Source organism: Balaenoptera borealis (assembly GCF_965194805.1).
Source record: "Balaenoptera borealis genome assembly, chromosome: 15".
NCBI classification, from domain to species: Eukaryota; Metazoa; Chordata; class Mammalia; order Artiodactyla; family Balaenopteridae; genus Balaenoptera; species Balaenoptera borealis.
Window position 1 is genome coordinate 792453 of NC_138871.1, and position 19508 is coordinate 811960.

At 47.9% G+C, this 19508-nt stretch overlaps 1 protein-coding gene and 1 long non-coding RNA gene across 5 annotated transcripts in view; both read right to left on the bottom strand.

The window, feature by feature from the left end:
* Nucleotides 1-13353, bottom strand: part of LIMS1 (LIM zinc finger domain containing 1) — a 105323-nt gene extending 91970 nt beyond the window's left edge. For 2 of the 3 annotated variants that reach the window (XM_082357354.1, XM_082357352.1), the window contains exon 1: nt 13199-13350. In XM_082357354.1, the coding sequence (XP_082213480.1) occupies nt 13199-13230 (32 nt within the window). In that variant the 5' untranslated portion in view covers nt 13231-13350. Of the gene's footprint in view, nt 1-13198 lie in introns of all 3 variants that reach the window. The other variant, XM_082357345.1, reaches the window with a different exon arrangement.
* On the bottom strand, nt 4868-8951 carry LOC309612076. Of its 2 annotated transcripts, none has more exons than XR_014234925.1 (3): nt 8936-8950; nt 7108-7250; nt 4868-5397 (listed from the first exon to the last, which is right to left on the bottom strand). It is a non-coding gene; the product is annotated as an uncharacterized lncRNA (long non-coding RNA). The 2 variants fall into 2 exon arrangements; XR_014234926.1 differs by having other exon boundaries at nt 4869-5397; nt 7108-7226; nt 8936-8951.
* Nucleotides 13354-19508: the final 6155 nt, after the last annotated feature.

Genomic DNA, 19508 nt, shown 5'->3' on the forward strand with positions numbered 1-19508 from the left:
CCCATTTGTTTAGCTAATCTCTAGCAATGCTTCCTCCTGGGAGGCATGATTAACCCAGACTGCGCAAAACAAAGCTTCATTTCTAAAAAGTTCCCAAGCCCTGTATCCTTGGCTTTCCCATCACCCACTTAATCTCTGTCTGCTGCAGCCTTCACGTTCCAGAAACTATCACCACAACTTCCTTCATAGAAAGCATCTAAATGACCAAACGTATTATCAGAAAGAGATGTGGGTGTTTCTTTATTTTAAAAATCAAAAGGGCTCAAGCTGGGAAAACGCTTCTTTTAAGTCTGGTCTCACGGTCCTCAAATGACCTTTGTGGGAAAAAACAGACCTCTGAAATTTTGAGGAATCGCTAGAACTTTTTTGTCTTTTGTCAAATTCAATAGACAGCTATATAATAAAATTAAGCACCGCTTTCTAAACTTCACTGATGTCCTTTGTCATCACCAGTAACACTAGAGAGGGGAAAGCACCTGACAAAGGCTGGAAAGCCCAGGTCTAACACAGGGAAGCAAAAAATCACGTAGCCTGCATACAACTGTGCATAAGTACCCATGCTAACACATTCTGTTAAAAGCATGAAGAAACTGCCTTAAACAGACATCTGCAGATGCCTCCTGCTTTGTGCAAATCTGGCAAATGCCCAAGAGACAAAAAGCGCTCTCATTTCCTGACGCGAGTAAGCCAGCATTAAAAAAAAAAAAAAAAAAAAAAAGACATTAAGTCCAGAACCACCATTAAATTATCTCAGACATTAGCCTGGCACCCACTTCAAAGTTACATCATTGTAATTCTGGTCTGTCTTATAAAACAGATAACCTAGTGTCCTATACATATATCTTTAAAAATTTTTTAAACATATTTTTTTCATCATCATCCTCAATCATGTAAATATATTCAATCACCCGAAACCGGCTAAGTGCTAACGGAACTTTCCAGATTCTAGTTGGAGCTGAAGCTCTTACTATCTTAGACTCATTTTTTTTTTTTAATTTATTTATTTTTGGCTGCGTTGGGTCTTCGTTGCTGCACGCGGGCTTTCTCTGGTTGCGGCGAGCGGGGGCTACTCTTTGTTGCGGTGCGCGGCCTTTTCATTGCAGTGGCTTCTCTTGTTGTGGAGCACGGGCTCTAGGCGCGCGGGCTTCAGTAGTTGTGGCACGGGGGTCAGTAGTTGTGGCTCACAGGCTCTAGAGTGCAGACTCAGTAGTTGTGGCGCACGGGCTTAGTTGCTCCGCGGCATGATCTTCCCGGACCAGGGCTCGAACCTGTGTCCCCTGCATTGGCAGGCAGACTCCTAACCACTGTGCCACCAGGGAAGTCCCTTAGACTCATTTTTGAAAACAGAAAACTAGTCTCAGCCATGTTCACAAAGGATCCCTGGCTTTTACAGAAACATCACTACCCACACTCCAAAAACAAAGGCTGCTCGTTTGGTGGATGAATTACTCCACCTCAAGATTCTAATGAAGACTACGCTCTAATCCCTGACACGTGTCTCACGGTGACAAAATCTACACTGTGCTCCACAGAAAGAACAGTTCTGACGGCAATCCGTTAGGACCCAAGGGAATTGGGGTATTCTAATGTGGGCAATGACCTTAAACTGTGATGTTTTGGACACCATTTTACCACACACTCTCCGGATGAGAAAATTTGAAAGTAGTGAACGAATATTTATTTTGTTGTAAAATTTCCCATTAGAATATCAGAAAGAGGCATTCAGCTCAAGCCTGAAGAGTCAGGCTCAATTTTAACCTATATTCAAACCTCTGAAGAATAAATCCAAGCTGGAAGGAAGGCATAAGCCAGACGCCAGAGGTCTCTTCCTTAATTATGTGCTCATTACTGATTAGCAGGGGTCGTTTTTGTGTTTCTGCATCTGCCTCTGTAAGCCCAGGACTGACAGCACGACTGCCCTTGAGGGCGTCCAGGCACTCGAGGCCGCGGCTGGTGATCTCCCCATCACGTTCCAAGGATTCGAGAGAGACATCCTCGACTGACGTCACCGCATCCCGCCCCTCCCCCGCTGTCCTCCGGTGGAGACGGCAGGACGCCCGGCAATTCCCACAGAAGCCCCGCCCGCAGGGCCACCGCCTGGCGGGGGTCAACCTCCTGGGCAGGCTCGGGGGCTCAGGAGCTCCTGGAGGAGCCCCATCCCCACCGAGGGCGCACGGCTCAGAGCACGGGTCTTGGCCCCAGCCGAGCCCTCGCGGCACAGGAGCACAAAGATCACAGGCACCACAACCACGTGCTTGTCCGAGTGCAGGGCTCCCGTCCAGCACGAGGCTCAGGGGCTGAGCGTGGGGCAGCAGCAGACACGGAGAGGGGCCTGGACCGAGTCGCCTGACAGCGCGCATCATCCGACACCTGGTTCCGCCGGGTTACCAAGTAGTCCCGGAGGAAGAGGAAGCTTCTCTTCTCAGAAGTGCGGCAGCTAAGACGGGAAATGCCCTCAACTGCAGCATCACAACATCAGCCGAACCCTAAGGAGTTAACCATCTAGGTGGGAAGTCCGCAAAACGCGGCCCCCAGGCCTGTGAGCTCGGAGTTCTCACATGTTCACCCGTGTTCAGGAAACCTCCACTCCCGCCTCTTTCCTGACAACCAGCAGGGAGGGTGCGTGATGGGCGGGGCCCCGTTCGTTCTGGATGTCTCACACGTGGAAACTGGTCTAACTCCGAGACCAGCACTATTCCCTTCGCTCCGCACCCGAGGCAGAGGCAAGCCGGGCCACCCCCAGCGGGTGAGCGCGAAGCTGGGGTCTGAGCACAGGCTCTTTCCCATGGTAACATCTGATAACACAGCTCTTTTCATCCCGGTAACGTGGAGCTGGCAGGGGTACAGGAGCGCCAGTGGGCCGGTGCTCCAGCTGGAAAAACCAACATCCCTGGAATCAAGTCACCAGAATTCAAGCTCCAGCTCCTTCCTGGGTCAGCTTCCTACCCTGAGCGCATCTTTCAAATTCCCAAATCTCTGATTCTTCATGCGAAAGCAAGGATGTTCGTATTTATTCTTATTCGTCATTCACCTACTTACTGAGCATCTAAGAGGCGCCAGGCGTTGTCGCTAGATCCTGGGACACAGGCTGAACGGAGAAAAACCACCTCTGAAGGGAGTGGGGTGTAGGGTGGAGCTCTGGGGAGTCACCCCTCACAAGCGACGTGGCAGGTCTTATACCATCGGGGTCATGGTGCACGGGGCCGGCGGGGGGCTGGGGAGGGAGGAGGGGGAACAACAGGGCTGGACTGCCAAGGCCGCATGGAAAAGATCACTCCAGAAACGAACCCAGAGGACTGGGAACACCTCACAAGGCACAAAACGTTGGGAAACGGGATATGTAAAAACCTGAAGACACAAAAGAAAAAGGTGTGTCCTAATTTCAAACAGCTCTCAGAACACATTTCTCCCGGGCAACTGGGGGAAGGAAGGGGCGGATGAATCACAAATGGGGCTGGAAAGGTAGGGACTGGGGACGAGACAAAAGGTTTCATAAACCCCAAAGCTCTGCACACACAGACGAGGTTCAGGACAGTCGTTACTAAGGCCCAAGTCATCACCAATGGTCAACATTCCCCCATGATGCGAGGCTAGCACACACACAGCCCGGACAAGCTCAGACACAGGCTCCAAGACCAGTCCTGAGCTCTGCTCCAGAGGCACTGAGGTGCTTCATACCTTCCCACCCCTTCCATGCAAAATTTCAAATCCAAACAACTGCAGTTCTCAGCCAGACGGTCTGCATCTGGAGAAGCCAGCCTGTGTTTCTAACAGAAGCTTAGAGGAAGCTGAGATCTGCAGGGTCCTTATAAAGACCTTTCAGTCCCCCCTTCTGGAGATGTGAGGGTCCGACACCAAAAACACTGTGCCGCGTCCCTCTAACCTCCATAGTCTCTGATGAAAACCTGTTGTCTTTCCAATTCCTTCCCATAAACGAATGGTGTCATTTTCTTCTGGCTGCTTTCAAGGCTGGTTTTTGTTGTTGTTGCTTTAATATCTATCTCTTTATTTATTTGGCTACACTGGGTCTTAGTTGCGGCACGCGAGATCTTTAGCTGTGGCATGCGAACTCTTAGTTGCGGCATGTGGGATCTAGTTCCCTGACCAGGGATGGAACTCAGGCCCCCTGCATTGGGAGCGCAGACTCTTAGCCACTGGACCACCAGGGAAGTCCCTTTCAAGGTTTTTTTTTTTTTTTTTTTAAATGTCTTTAGTTTTTAGAAGCTTAATTATATGTCTTGGCCTGAATTTTCTTGGGTTTATCCTATTTGTGGTGTGTGCAGCCTCTTGAATCTGTAGGTTTACATTTCTGGCCAATTTGGGGAAATCTTTAGCCATTATTTCCTCTGGGCCTTTTCCACCCCATGCTCTTCCTTCTCTGCTTTCAGAATTCCAAGGTCCCACAGGTCCCCAAGGCTTTGCTCTGTTCCCCAGTCTATTTTCTCTGCCGTGAGTGCGGGTGAGGCCACAGTTTTTTCTGGGTGTTTGGTTGAAGTCGAGCATTTACTGTCTAAACATTTTTCTTCTCGTTAGACTGTCTTTCCTGGTCCCACAGAGAACAGTCTTCGTTGTGACATGTTTTTGGTCTGTACCTGCTGGCATTTCTAGACGGCCAGAGTCTGGGATAAGACGGGGATAAGAAGGTAAAAAGAAAAACCAGACAACTCATCACCCCATTGTTCATCAGGCCCCGTGGTCCCTGCCAGCTTGCCTTCTTCTCTCCACATTTCAGAACTTTTTTTTTTGGCCGCGTCATGCAGCCTGTGGGATCTTAGTTCCCCGACCAGGGGATCAAACCCAGGCCCACGGCATTGAAAGCACCGAGTCTTAACCACTGGACCGCCAGGGAATTCCCCACATTTCAGAGTCTTACGCTTGTTTTATACATAATGTCCAGCGTTTATTGTGCTTAGTGGGAGGAATAGGAAAATGTCCATCTGCTCCATACTCCCCAGCTTCTTAACAGTTTGAATGCTGGGAAAAAATCTAAAGGTTAATACTTGGCGATATGTGAAAATTCTATGAAATTCAAATTTCAGTGTCTGTAGTTAAAAGGTCATTGGAACGCAGCTGTGCCCATTTACTTACATGCTGTCTACAGCGGCTTTCACGCTACAACAGCACAGCTGAGCCGAGGTGACAGTATCTACCACGTGGCCCTTTAGAGAAAAGGTCTGATCGAGGGCCCTGATCATCCACAGCTGCCGACATCCTCGCCTCCTGACGGGAGGACCCACCGCCTTCCCTCACGCAGTCACGGGTGTGGGAGCCCACTCAGGCTTCTGGGCCGCAGCTTCCAAGGAGACGTGCAGGTCGAGGCCACGTTCACACCAACACTAAGACGGCAACTGCCTCGCTCACTCTCCTCTCACGGGTCACTGTGAAGTCTTCCAGAAGCTACGTGACATGAAGTATTACAAAAGAATGAAAGCCAGCTGTCTTCCATTAAGACATTGACGAGATCTGCCCAAAAAGTATTTTTAAAGCCACTCTTCTCTCTACGTCTAAAGTATTTTAAAGCCACTCCACTCTTCAGTATTTTGTTTCTTTGGAAAATAATCACAAAATATTTATGTTAACATACAAAAGGCTGATTAAATTTCAAATACAGCAAATATCAAGAAGCTCTTCAGGGTCCTCAATAATTTTTAAGAGTGGAAAGTGGTCCTGAGACCAAGAAGTTTGAGAACTGCTTCTTTAGATCCAACAATCAATTTATACACTTTATAGGGAACAAAGAAGTTAAACTATGCCCAGAGGATGTGACCTGCCAAATCCAGACTGTAGGAAATTCTTCAAGACAAGGAACCCGTTTCTTCAACAAAAAGAATCACAAGAACAGGAAGGGGGAAAAAAAAAGATGGAAGGGGTACCTATATGTTAAAAGAAACTGAAAGACTTGTCAAGCTCTCAAAAGGTATGAACCTTATTTAGATCCCAATTCAGAAAAAACTATAAAGTGAATGTCTGAGATAAAACGAAAATTGAACACTAACTGGGTAGTTGATGATATACAGGAAATAGTACTAATCTTTTTCAGGTGGGATAATGATGTTGTAGTTATGTTTAAAAATCTTTTCTAGAAGAATCCTTACCATCTTAGGATACCTATTAAAATCTCTAGGGACTTCCCTGGCGGTCCAGTGGTTAAGCATCCTTGCTTCCACTGCTGGGGGCGCGGGTTTGATCCCCGGTCGGGGAACTAAGATCCCACATGCTGCGAGGTCAAAAAATAAAATAAAATAAACAAAATCTCTAGGATACGACACAGGGCAGAGCAGAGGGACAGGACTGGGCCTCGGTCACAGGTGAGGTCACGCCAGGCTGTGAGGACTGAAGCTAAGGTAGGACATGGGGACACATTATTCTACTTGTGTTTATGTCTGAACTCTCCATTAAAAAAAGTTTAGGGGCTTCCCTGGCGGTCCAGTGGTTAAGACTCCTCGCTGCCACTGCAGGGGGCACTGGTTCGATCCCTGGTCAGGGAACTAAGATCCCACATGCTGCACAGCACAGCCAAAAAATTAAAAAATTTTTTTAAATTAAAAATAAAAAAAGTTTAAAAGTACAGACTTCATGACATTCTTCCCCAGAAGCAGGGGATGAGGCTGGCCAATCTGCACTGGCATGACCCCCGTGCAGGGAGGTCTGCAGCCCACGTTTCGGGAGCAGCTCTCCCCGGTTCCTGACTCTCCCCCAAGACATGCCAAGCAAACCCGGCTCCCGGTTGAAGGCTGGCACGTCCCTACCTCCTGAGGGGCTCAAGAGACACTGCCTGGGGCCCATGTCTTACATAAATGACAGCAAAGCTATAATAACTGGTGACAAATGATCAGTTCCTCCTTTAATTTCGCAAAGACTTTTTTAACTTCTCCTCTGGTACCTGGACACAAATAACCCCCATACAAGACAGACAACGAGCTCCACACCGCATCGTAACTACACACACCCCGGCCGACAGCACAGGACCGACCTGCACTGAACTGGAACATCGGTCCCCAGATTTGTCAAGGTCACCACTACGTGCGCGGCACAGCCAGGAGCTCAAAATGAAAACAAACACACACACACAAAGACACCAAATTTAAGTGAAGAACGTGATCTCACCTGATACGTTCTCTGCTGGGCCTCCAGAGTGAGATCCGGGACCCTCCAAGCTCAGAAAGAAGGACCATCCGGCAGTGAGATGATGTAGCTCCCTCGCGGCTGCCGTGCTCAGGGAGCAACTATTAACCACACGAAGAGGACGCCTTGAAAGCGAGAAGTGGGAGCCACAGCCTCGCCTGAACGGGAGGGGACACGGGGAAGAGACCTGGGGAGGGGGCACAGGGAGGGGACACAGCTCAGCATCGACCTCGGCTCATCTCACCCTGACCCTGTGACGCGGGGACTTCGTAACCGCCTGTGCTGTTTCCTCATCTGTAAAATGGGCATAAAAATCCTGCCTCAAAGTGCAGCCGTGTCAGATTTGTGAAACAGATGTTTAACTCCTTTAAAGTACTTGTGTCATTGCAGGTCATTAATAAAAGACGGTTACTACTAAGAAAGTTTCCAAAAGAGCGGCCTAGCCATGAAATGAAATAATCTAAACAGGGATGACATCATTTGAACTTCTTCCCAGTGGTCCGTGGATGCTGGGTCTCTGCCTGCAGAGTTAAGTTAAGCCACATGTGAAGGCCATCTCGTCTTACGCCAAGTTCTGAGAGTTTATTCAAGCACTGTCACAGGCACTCAGAAGAGCTGGCTCTGGACTCTTCAATTCACTAATGAATGAAGGAATAAAAGGAGAAATAAAGCTCATTTAAATCCCGTTTGTTTTTCCTTGGACGTCTAACAAACATGATGAAGACGTTCCTTTACTTCCAGAGCCTACAATTTGGCAGAGAAGATTAGATATCTACATGCGTAACTATAATATAAAACAGAAGTTGATAACTACCCGAAAAGAAGCCAAAGTGCTTTGGGAGGAAAGACACAAGCTCTGAGCCCTGAGTCCCCAGCACACAACCTCAGTCTACATTGCAGGAACTCAGTATCCAGGGGCCAGAGGCAATCCTGCCCCGACTGCAGACAAGACACAGGAGAGGAAGGTTTTCCAGCCCAAGAGAGCCACGTTGACAGAGGCCCTGCAATGGGAGAGCACCGGATGTTTTCAGAACCAAGGGGCCTGTGACCCGCTGGAAGGTGACAAACAGCCTGAACTCCAGGCACGGGAGTTTGGCCCTTATTTGACAGGCAATCGGAAGTCTTCTCAACATTCTGGAAAGAGGGGGGACATGACCGACGTGATGTTTCAGGAGACTCTGGAACCGACATGAATGACAACAAACTGAAAGATTCTCATGAGCTGGGACCATGTCTCATCCGCCTGGGAATCTCCGCGGCCACACCCACCTGGCACCTGAGAACCACATGCCGCATCCACCACGTGGAGAAGGAGAAGGACCCACCAACGGCCCAGTGCCACCACCAGCTGTGCCCACACGCCCCCCCAGGCGGGCCCTGTGCTGCACGGCAACACGCCCGGCCTCAGGAGTCGAAACAGACACACGAAACACGACACGAGGACCACCACTCTCCCCGTGAGAAATACCTCACGGTCTGTCTAAGCGGATGGTCAGACCTGTCCCCTAACAGATGCACCAGCAGAGGAGCCCGCCAACAGCAAGGCCTCTCAGGCTGGCCCTGTGGGGACAGCGCACGGGGTGAAGAGGAGACCCAGGCCCCCGGGGGACGAAGAACCACCATCACCAGCACGAGGGCCTCAGAACCCCACGTCCCCAAGGACGCGCTTCACAAAAGGAATCCACTTCAAAGAGGCTGACATCCGGGACCTTTGTGATACACTAGCTCTGGGGCAACATCTAATACTTCATCCAGACGTTTCCAGAATTACCATGTTCATGGGGCTCAGATACATCAGACAAGGTCTCACCTGGGCATCTGCAGCCTATGGGGATGTCCCAGGGTCAGGACCGCAGGTAAAACCGGGGAAATCCGAGTGAGATCGAGGGACTGCGTGACCGTCGATACTGTGGCTTGGATGGCGCATCACAATTTTGCAAAATGTTACCAATGGGGAAACGGGGTAAAGGATACACTGGATCTTTCTAAATTCTTTCTTACTGCTGCACGGGGCCCTACGTGACCTCAGGTGAGCTACGTCGCTCCTACGTGTCCCAGCCCAAGCTCACCCTCCACCCTCCGCTCCCCTCCCCTCCCACAGGATGCACTGGCCACGGCCGGCTGTGTCTGCAGCTCCCAACCCGCACACAGAATGTCCCTGTGGACGCATCAAGGCAAAAAGTATGCTCCGACGTGAAAAGAATGCAGGAACGTGACCCCCTCTCCTGTGAGCTCCTGCGTGCAAACGTCTGATGAGATGAAACGAGAGATGAGTGGCCGTCGCACAAGGGGTAAAACCACAGCTGCTGGAGGGTCCACGGAACGTGGCAATGGGCACCCCAGCTCTCGCTTCTCAAGTATCTTAAAATTAAAGTTTTTGGAAGACAACTTGGCCACGGGCCAGCGTGTAATGTAGACGACATTTCTGTAGGCAGGAAACCACAGCTTAAAGCACAATTAACGAGAAATGTAAAATCGACCAGCAGTTTGAGATGCTTTTCCTTCTATTTAAGTGCAGCCCTATTGAGAACGTGACCTACGCTGAGGTTTATTTACTTGATCTTCTGAGGAACAGACACAAGATTACTGAAAACAGAGGCTCCTGGGGTAAAGCTCTGTGCTTCCATCACCGGCCTGGATCTGCCTTCCCCACTGCAGGCCCCCGGACCCTGAGGAGGGCAGGAAGGTCCCCTCGGGGAGGAAAGGGAAGGCCACTCACTGCACCCACATCCAGCAGGAGAAAGAGCGTCCAGGAGTGGTTCAGGGTCACCCCAAAGGAAAGGGGGGACGATGAATAGTCAAGACAGCGGTCCTGACAGTCCTAGGCCCTCAGGGCACACGGCAACCAGAACTGAGGCATCTTTCCTACTACCAAGTTTTCATTAGTTTCCTTAAACTAAGAGCTCAATTTCCTCAGCGCACAAACAGGCACAGAGCACTGAAGACCTACGAAGACCCTCACTGCCAGGACACCATCCCTCTTCATAACACGCTGGCATCGTGCCCGGAAAAATCCTTCAGGGCAAAAGTTGCTTTTCCCCTAGTGGTTCATCAAGTCCCACTAAAACTCCCTCCAACTAGAAAGCACTCACTACAACAAGCATTTGACACACATTTCTAAGAAAACTCTTTGTAGATATTCCTTTTTAAATATTCCAAATATCTGCATTTCCCTCATGATTTCTGATTATGTTAACAGTGGTTCTCAAAGGGTGGTCTCGAAACCCTGGAGGGTCCCCAGACCTTTTCAAGAAGCCTGGGGATGAAAACTGTTTTCATAATAATGCGAAGAAGCTCCCGGAAGATGCCGAGCCCTCCGCGTGGTGCTGGCCCTTTCACTGATGGTGCAAAGGCAGCCGTGGGCCCAATGCCAGCCCCCAGCACCAATCAAGGCAGGGGCAGCAGCGGTGATGGGACCCAGCGCCTCACCCCCAGGCACCTGCAGGGAAAGAACGCCCCTTTCCCTTCTCAGTGTCCCTGATGAAAGCGGTGTTGTCCCAGCCACTCTGGGAAAGTCTATGCTCCTGAGAAAGCTAAACATGTTATCACCACGCACCCGGCCACTGCTCTCCTGGACAATTATTCCAGAGAAAGGGACGCTTATGGTGACACCAAAAACCTGTCCACAAACGTCCATATGTCCTTATTATTAATAGCCAAAACCGGAAACAGCCCAAATGTCCTTCATTTGCCCCTCATTTGACAGTTAAGCTGTCCTATATACACCCACCCTGAGGAGGACTACTCAGCCGTAAAGGGAGAAACTACAATACACACAGCAGCCTAGACGAGTCTCCAGGGAATTAAGCTGACTTGTTTAAAAGGCAATCCCCAAAGGTTAAGAACGGTGTGATTCCACTCATACAGTATTTCTGAAATAACAAAATTTTACAGATGCTGAATGGATGCGTGGTTTAATGAGCAGGCGGAGGAGAACACAGAGGAAAATGGAGCAGGAGGGACCCTCGGGGCGAGGGCACTAGCTGTCCTCTAGCTGGACCGCGGGGGGTACACACACCCACACTCGTGATAAAGTTACACACCACACACACGACTACAGGTGAAACTGGGGAAATCTGAATAAGATTAATGGATTGTATGACCATCAGTATTGTGGCTGAGACTGTGCACTACAATTCTGCAAAATGTTATCAATGGGGGAAACTGGGTAAAGGATACACTGAATCTTTCTATACTATTTCTTACAACTGCATGTGAATCTACAGTTCTCTCAATAAAAGTTTCTATTAAAAAACGTACACCCATGTTCATAGCAGCGTTATTCACAGTAGCCAAAAGGTGGAAACAACCCAAATGTCCATTGAAGGATGAACAAATAAACAAATGAATGGTATAAACAAACAATGGAATATTATTCAGCCTTAAAAAGAAAGGAAATTCTGACACAGGCTACACCATGGATGAACCTTGAGGACACCATATTGAGTGAAATAAGCCAGTCACAAAAAGACAAAGACTGGATGATTCTACTTATATGAGGAACCTGGAATAGTCTAAATCAGAGACAGAAAATACAACAGGGGTGACCAGGGGCTGGAGGGAGAGGGGAATGGGAAGTTGTTTAATGGACAGAGTTTCAGTTTTGCAAGAAAAAAGAGCTCTGGAGATGGACAGATGCCAGCGATGGCCACACCACATTATGAATGTGCTTAATACCACACAAAAAAGTAAGGGATTGCGAAGGGAAAGTTCAGGATGGGAATGGGATGGGATCAGGAGATGATCAAGGCTCTTAAAAGGAAATGGTTATACTCTTAATTCATACTGTATCCACTGTATTGTCATTCTTTATATCTTACATATATTTTAAATTTTGTATTGATTGAATTTTCAATAAATTTTTTTAAAAACAAGAAAATGTCCTTGATGAAGCAATACAAATTACTGTTATTAAATCTCGAACTTTGACCTTGTATTCTGTTTCTTGTGATGAACAAAGCACTTGGGCCGCATACCACAGTAACAGGATTGTCTGCAGGGAAAGCACGAGTGTGATCCAGTGCCGGCTGAATTAGATGCTTTTTTTCATGGTCTACCATTTTTACCAGAAAGAATAACGAACTATGGTTTTTAGACTTGCACTTGGCAGACATTTCTTGAAACTAAACAAAGTGAGTCTGTTACTTTGAAGAAAACAATTGACAAGAGTTTCCTATGAATAATAAAAATCAAACTTTCAACTGAAAATTAGAGTGTTTGAAAACTTGTATCCACCACCTGGAGCTTGACAGCTTCTCAAACTTAAGAGAGTTTCTGAGGAGATCAGCGGTGATGTTAAGAAATGTTATTTAGTGATACTGTATAAAGAGATGTGTCAACATTTGGAAGAGCTGCCTAACTCAGTGAATCAACATTTTCCAAATGAGGGTGATGTTACAACGGGGCACAAGCCCCTTCCAACTGCAGGGCAGACGGTGAATTTCAATGTCATGGAGAGTGAAAACCTCCTTGGTAAGGCTTCAGACTCCACATCAAACGAATCTTTAAGAAACATTAAGCTTGTCTAGTTTTGGAGTAATAACGAAAAATACCGCAACTACGTGAAAAGCTATTAAAGTACTACTGCTCCCTTTTCCAACCACACGTCTGGTTAGGAGCAGATTTTCTTCAGACTTCAACCAAAACGGACCGCAATGGACTGAAAGAGCAGGCAGGAAAATGCAGACATTTAGGAGATATGCAAAATGTAAGAGCAGGGCTCTCGTCGCACTAATTTTTTGTTTAGGAAAATGCTATTTTCATAAAGCATGCATTATGTATGTTGAGATCACAGACTTATTTTACGTTTAATGAATGAGTCAATGTCCTTTAAAGTCTCAGTTTCGTTTCTAATTCGGTAAATCTCGAGCCCTGAGACCTCCCGGCCCTCACGGACGCCTCTCGCAACACGAGCCGGGCTGCGAGCGCCGGGCGGGCGGAGCGCCGGGCCGGGACGCGGTCCACTCGGGCCGCCGGCTCTGCAGGCCCGTCCGCCAGCGCACGGGGAGGGGCCGGCAGCGCCGCCAACGTGGCTCCAGCTCCGGCTGCGGGTTCACGGCCGCCGCGGCCTTACCTGTTGGTCATTCCTGCCGCCACGCCCAGCATCTCCGGCGGCCACGCGAACCCGCACCGCGTACCCGCGCCGCTGCCGCCGCTGCCGCCGCTGCCGCCGCTCCGCCTCTCCGCCTCGCTGAGGGGACTGGCAGGAAGGGACGGGGGCGGGGGCGGGGGGCGGAGGCCACGCCCACCTAGGCTCTGCCCCGCCCATCAGGCCCCACCCCCACTCCCGGAACCGCCCGACCGGATGTCGGCCCCGCCTCCAACTAGGCCCCGCCCGCGTCGGCCCCGCTCCCGGAACTGCCCAGCCTCCAGCCCCGGTCCCCGAAACCGTCCGCTCGGAGGTCGACCCCGCCTCCAGATAGGCCTCGTCCCCTGGACCGCCCCATGTCGGCCGCGCCCCGATGTCGGCCCCGCCCCGATGTCGGCCCCGCCCCGCCTTGGCTCTGCCCTCGCCTTCAGGCCGCCCCGCCCCGCGCGCCGAGGCCCCGCCCTAGCGGAGGCGGACTCTGTCCCTGGGCTTGAGGGCCCGGCCCGGTCGGGGTGCGGGGTCGGGTTGCCCTCCGTCCTGCTACGCTGTCCCCGCACCTGAATCCCGCGGGCGGGGTGGGTGGGCGGTGTCGGTGCTGATGTGAAGTCAGCTCCGCTCTGACCCGGTGCGCGCTGTGGGGCCGCTGCCGGAGCTGCAGCAGCGCTGAAGACCCCGTTTACGGACGGTTCTCGCGGAGCGTTCCGGGGAACCCGGTGAGCCCCGAGGGGTGGCGGTGCTCCTTACGGAGGACTGCAGCGCGGGTGGGCGGCGTGCGGCAGCGGAACAGAACTGGCCACACGCTTGTACAGGGAGGGCCCATGCAGTTTGTTTTTAAGAGTAACTGAGGAAGTTTGTTTAACCAGGACATTAATTAAATAAATCACGGTTTCTACACATAATACTACACAGATGTTAAAAAAATAAGAATAGCCAACAAGCACATGAAAAGATGCTCAACATCACTGGTCATCAGGGAAATGCAAACACGCGCAGGGTGTTGTGTTGGTTGAGAAACTGGGGCCCTGGTGCACTGCGGGTCGGAATGTACACTGGTGCAGCCACTGTGGAGAACAGTACGGAGGGTCCTCAGAAAACTAAAAAGGGAGTTGCCATATGATCCAGCAATCCCACTTCTGGGTATTCATCCAAAAGAGTTGAAAGCGGGGGCTAGAGGAGATACTTGTACACCAGCATTATTCACAAATGCCAAAGGTGGAAACAGGTCCATGGATGGAGAAATGGGTAAACAAAATGTGGTCCATCCATGTAATGAATATTATTCAGCCTTAAAAAGGAAGAGGGGTTTCCCTGGTGGCGCAGTGGTTGAGAACCTGCCTGCCAATGCAGGGGACACGGATTCGAGCCCTGGTCTGGGAAGATCCCACATGCCGCAGAGCAGCTAGGCCCGTGAGCCACAATTACTGAGCCTGCGCGTCTGCAGCCTGTGCTCTGCAACAAGAGAGGCCGCGATAGTGAGAGGCCCGCGCACCATGATGAAGAGTGGCCCCCACTTGCCGCAACTAGAGAAAGCCCTCGCACAGAAACGAAGACACAACAAATCCATAAATAAATAAATAAATAAATAAAATAAAATAAAATTTAAAAAAAGGAAGGAAAAGGAAGGAAATTCTACAACACAGATGAAACTTGAGGACATTGTGCTGAGTGAAATAAGTCAGACAAAAAAGTACAAATACTGTGTGATTCCACTTATATGAGGTCCCCAGAGGAGTCACACTCATAGAGACAGAAAATAGATGGTGGGGGCCAGAAGCTGGGGGAGGTGGAAGTAAGGAGTTTTGATTAACAGGTACACTTTCAGTTTTGCAAGATGAAAAAGCTCTGGGACTTCCCTGGTGGCACAGTGGTTAAGGATCCACCTGCCAATGCAGGGAACACGGGTTCGAGCCCTGGTCCTGGAAGATCCCGCCTCCCGTGGAGCAACTAAGCCCATGAGCCACAACTACTGAGCCCACACGCTGCAACTACTGAAGCCCGCGCCCCTAGAGCCCGTGCTCCGCAACAAAGAGAAGCCACTGCAATGAGAAGCCTGCACGTCGCAACCAAGAGTAGCCCTCGCTTGCCTCAACTAGAGAAAGCCCGCGCGCAGCAACGAAGACCCAGCGCGGCCAAAAACAAATAAATAAATTTTTTAAAAAAAGATGAGAAAGCTCTGGAGGTTGGTTGTACAACAATGCGAATATACTTGACGCTACTGAACTGCACACTTAAAAATGTTTAAGGTCAATTTTATGTTATGTATATTTTACCACAGTTTAAAAAAAACAAGGCAGATGATTTGTAGTAATAAAGAATGACCTCTGCAATATATTTTAAGTAAGGAAATAATGAAAGGGAGAAAAGTTTGTTTAGTATGCTGCCGTTTGAGGGAAGAGAAAAGGGAGACACGACCCACAGGCACACACACACACACACACACACACACACTCACCACTTGTATATTCAGAAATATCTGGAAATATCAGATATGCAAGAAACTAGTAACAGAAGTTGAATCTGTAGAGGGTCTAGGGATTAGAAAGAGGGGAGAACATGCACACAAAATATATTTCCTTAATGGAGTATTATAAATTCATTAAAAATTCAAGTTATAAGACAGTAGTAATTTGAGAAAATATGCAGTGTGGTTAATTGTATGGGATGAGTTAAAATTTTTATATACAGTGTGTGATTTACAACTGGTTAAAAACGCTTAAATATCAACAGTAGTTCTGATTTGTTTGGAGAACAGTCTATGTGATGTTTTCCTACATTTCTTTGTTTTCCAGAAAAGAATATGTATTAATATTTAAAGAAAAAAATAAAAATATTTAGAGACTTGTACTTGTCTTGATATCTCATTTCCCAACAAATTTCATCTCCCACTTCTTTTCGAATAAAAAGTTGGGGTTGTTTTGCATATATATTCCAAATGTTCCCAAAAGTAAGAGATTAATTTTCATATCAATTGCTTTGCTTAATTGTTGTTGTGGTTATATTTTATAAAGCAGGTTTCTTTTCATGGTAGCTTGCTTCCAACATGCTGTAGTTTGTGATCTATTAATCTTGCTGTCACTTCAGGACACTTGGCTAAAAACTGGCTACCTCTGGGTCTCTAATTGGTGGTTTTAAAGCAGTAGTGCATTTCATCATAGTTATCCTGTCTGTGGATGGTTATCTGGGCGAGCTGCTTCCGTGGTTGACCAATGCCTGTCACAAAGACGGAAAAAAATATTGTCTCTTGGTCTTAAATGTTAAAGTGTATTTCTTATTGTCCATCTTTCCCTGGAGTCTCTCGGGATGAAAGCACGATGTCTCCAAGACTGCTTCATTCATTTTTGTTTTGACTCTCATTACTCAGCTTTTAAAAATGAAATTTGGTATTTGTAAGTTTATGTGTTATACGCATGTGGATACACATTTACACACAGAAGGCATATGACTGGAAATAGTTTAGAGGTTGTATTCACAATAAACACTTATTTAATGTGGCTTTTCTTTTCATCCTCCATGAATCTCCAATAGACAAGTATATAATAGGCGGACAGGGAAAACAGTGTTTATCTGTCCAGAAATGGTGGGTTAGTTAGACAGCTTTTTCCTGCTTCCTCAGGTGATATATACTCATCTCTTTTCTGGCTCCGTAGCAGAAAAGCTCTGCTCATACGTGATGTGTCCTGGTGGAGAGGGAAGGGTGTGGGCTCAGGCACATCCGGGTTCAAATCCTCCCAGCCACCTGCTGAGTGGTTTACCTTCTCCCTGCTTCAGACTCCTCCTCCTCAAAATGGAAATAATAACAGGGCCTACTTCAAAAGTTTGTTAGAGGATTAAATAAGACTCACCTCTCAACAAATATTGGTGCCAGACACTGTTCTAGGCACTGGGGAATCAGTAGGGGAAAAAAAAGACACAATAGAAGCACTGAGAACAATGCCAGTTACATAGAAGCATAACAATTGTCAACAATGTTTACTAGTCAGGAATTCAAACATTACATAAACATGTAACTTATCAAGAGACAGCATATTGTAATACCTGTGATCCGATGTTGCAGAGATAGTAATTGAAAACAGGTTGGTGTCTGTTTTCCCAGATGTTTTCTATACGTTTAGCCACTGTGTATGTTTTCTTAAATGGCACTATATATACTACTTTGCATCTTAATATTTTAAAAATATATATCCTGGACAGTCTTCTACTTCAATACGGATATCTCTAGTTCATTCTTTTTAACAGCTGCACTGTATATTCCATTTATTTATAGATCAATGGATCTCGGCCCTGGCTGTTAGAATTACCTGAGAAGTTTTTAAAAACTGCCAATGCCACTCGGATTGACAGATACATGCTACCATATATAAAGTAGATAAACAGCAAGGATTTACCGTATAGCACAGGGAACTATATTCAGTATCTTGTAATAACCTATAATAGAAAAGAATTGAAAAAAAAAAAAAAAAATATATATATATATAACGTGTTTCCTCTCACTGTCCTCACACCAATTTCTTCTCTAATCTGACCTCAGCTCTCTGCAGGCTCCAGTGGATCCTTGTTGCTACGTCCCACGGACCGCTGGTTCCCAAACTTGAGTGTAGACCAGAACCACACAGCGTGCATGTTAAACCCTGCCTGCTGGGCCTCTGGCCTGCGGTTCTGATGCAGGGGGTCTGGGTGGGGCTGAGACTCGCATTTCTAACCAGCTCCCTGGAGATGCTGTGGCTGCCGTCTGGGGAGCACACCTTGAGAACCACTGAGTAAAGGGAATGAAACGATCCGATCTGCAAGCAAGAACAGGCACGTGAAAAAATAGAGTCCTAATTGGTTTCAACCCTAGGGGGAAAGACTTGTTAATCATTCTACTATTGTTAGTAATTAATGCAAGGCCCTTCTCACATCCTTTCCATTCTCTTGTTTATCAATTTAACTTAAATTTTCTTTCATTATTTCTCTCCCTTTTTTTTTCCCTTCACACTCATGCTCTCCCTCCCCATTGCTCCCAACTATAAGGAAGGATTCTCACAGTTTTGGTGTACGTCCTTTCTTTTGCTTATGTTGTTGGAGAATACGTATGGTGGTTTGTAAATGTCCACGTGTTACATTACGTGAGGGCTGTTTGGCTGTGGGTCTCTCTGTCTCGTGCTCTGCCCTGTGTTGAAGCACCACCTGCACCCGAGCCTCTATTTCAGGCACTACTGTAGCTCCGCAGACCCACCTCCACGCCGCCTACAGGTGGACACCAGCTTGCTACCCCCCTCCCTGCTACCAGGGTGGACGCTTAGACGAAGACTCCCAGGCTCGAGCCTACGGCCTCCTGAAAACGCCCCATTTCACGTGGAAGAAACAGCCCGGGGCCAGGGGACATTGCACAGGGTGCTGAAAGGTGAAGAAGGCTCGGCTTTTATACAGGTTCCTGAAACTCTGCTCCTTTGAGCTACACAGGGACCAGCCCCTCCCCCTCCCCCTCGGGGCCATCTGCCACCACGAGGTCAGTGCAGTCCCAGCAGAAGCCAGTCTGGCTTCGTGTGTCCCCTGGTGACGTACGTCCCACAGTGTCACGGCCGGGGAGAGGCTGGTCAGGAAGGCGATGGGGGTGTGTGTGTGTGTGTGATCACTCATGGAGGAAAACATGGCAAAGAATGAAACACAATGTTAATAACGGCTTCCTCGGGGTGATCTTTACACTGCTTGTATTTTTCAAGTTTTAAACTTTAGGGACATGGAACTGGTTGATCATAACACTTAGTTCCTGACACACTTTCATCCTTGGTCCATTAATGGCTCACTTTCAGTTCATCGTTTTGTTACAAAGTTGATTATTTTTAATAATGTAGTAAGAACCCATGAAAACACTTAAAGAAAAGCTAGGTCCTTCATAATAATTTACATAAATACTTGGTTACCCACTGGAGCCATCCTCTTCCCTTGCTCCATCCAAGGCAGCTCTCATCCTGAATTCCTTGTTTACCGTCTCCTTGCTTTTCTTTTTATATAGTTTTATTGAATCTATATGAATTCTTGAACATACACTCACATATTTGCAAACAAGCAACTAAAATTTTAGTTTGGTTTAACTTTATACAGAGAATACACTATATAGAATCTATTGGAACTTATTTTTTATCAGTTAATATTATGTTGCTAAGATTCACTGATATTGTTCCATGTTGCTGTAGTTAATTTGTTTGACCACTGTGTGAATATATCACAATTAATTAATTCCACTGTTGCTGGGCTCTGGGGTTATTCTAGGTTTTTACGATTGTGAAGTGTTCTCCTGCGAACATTCTGACTG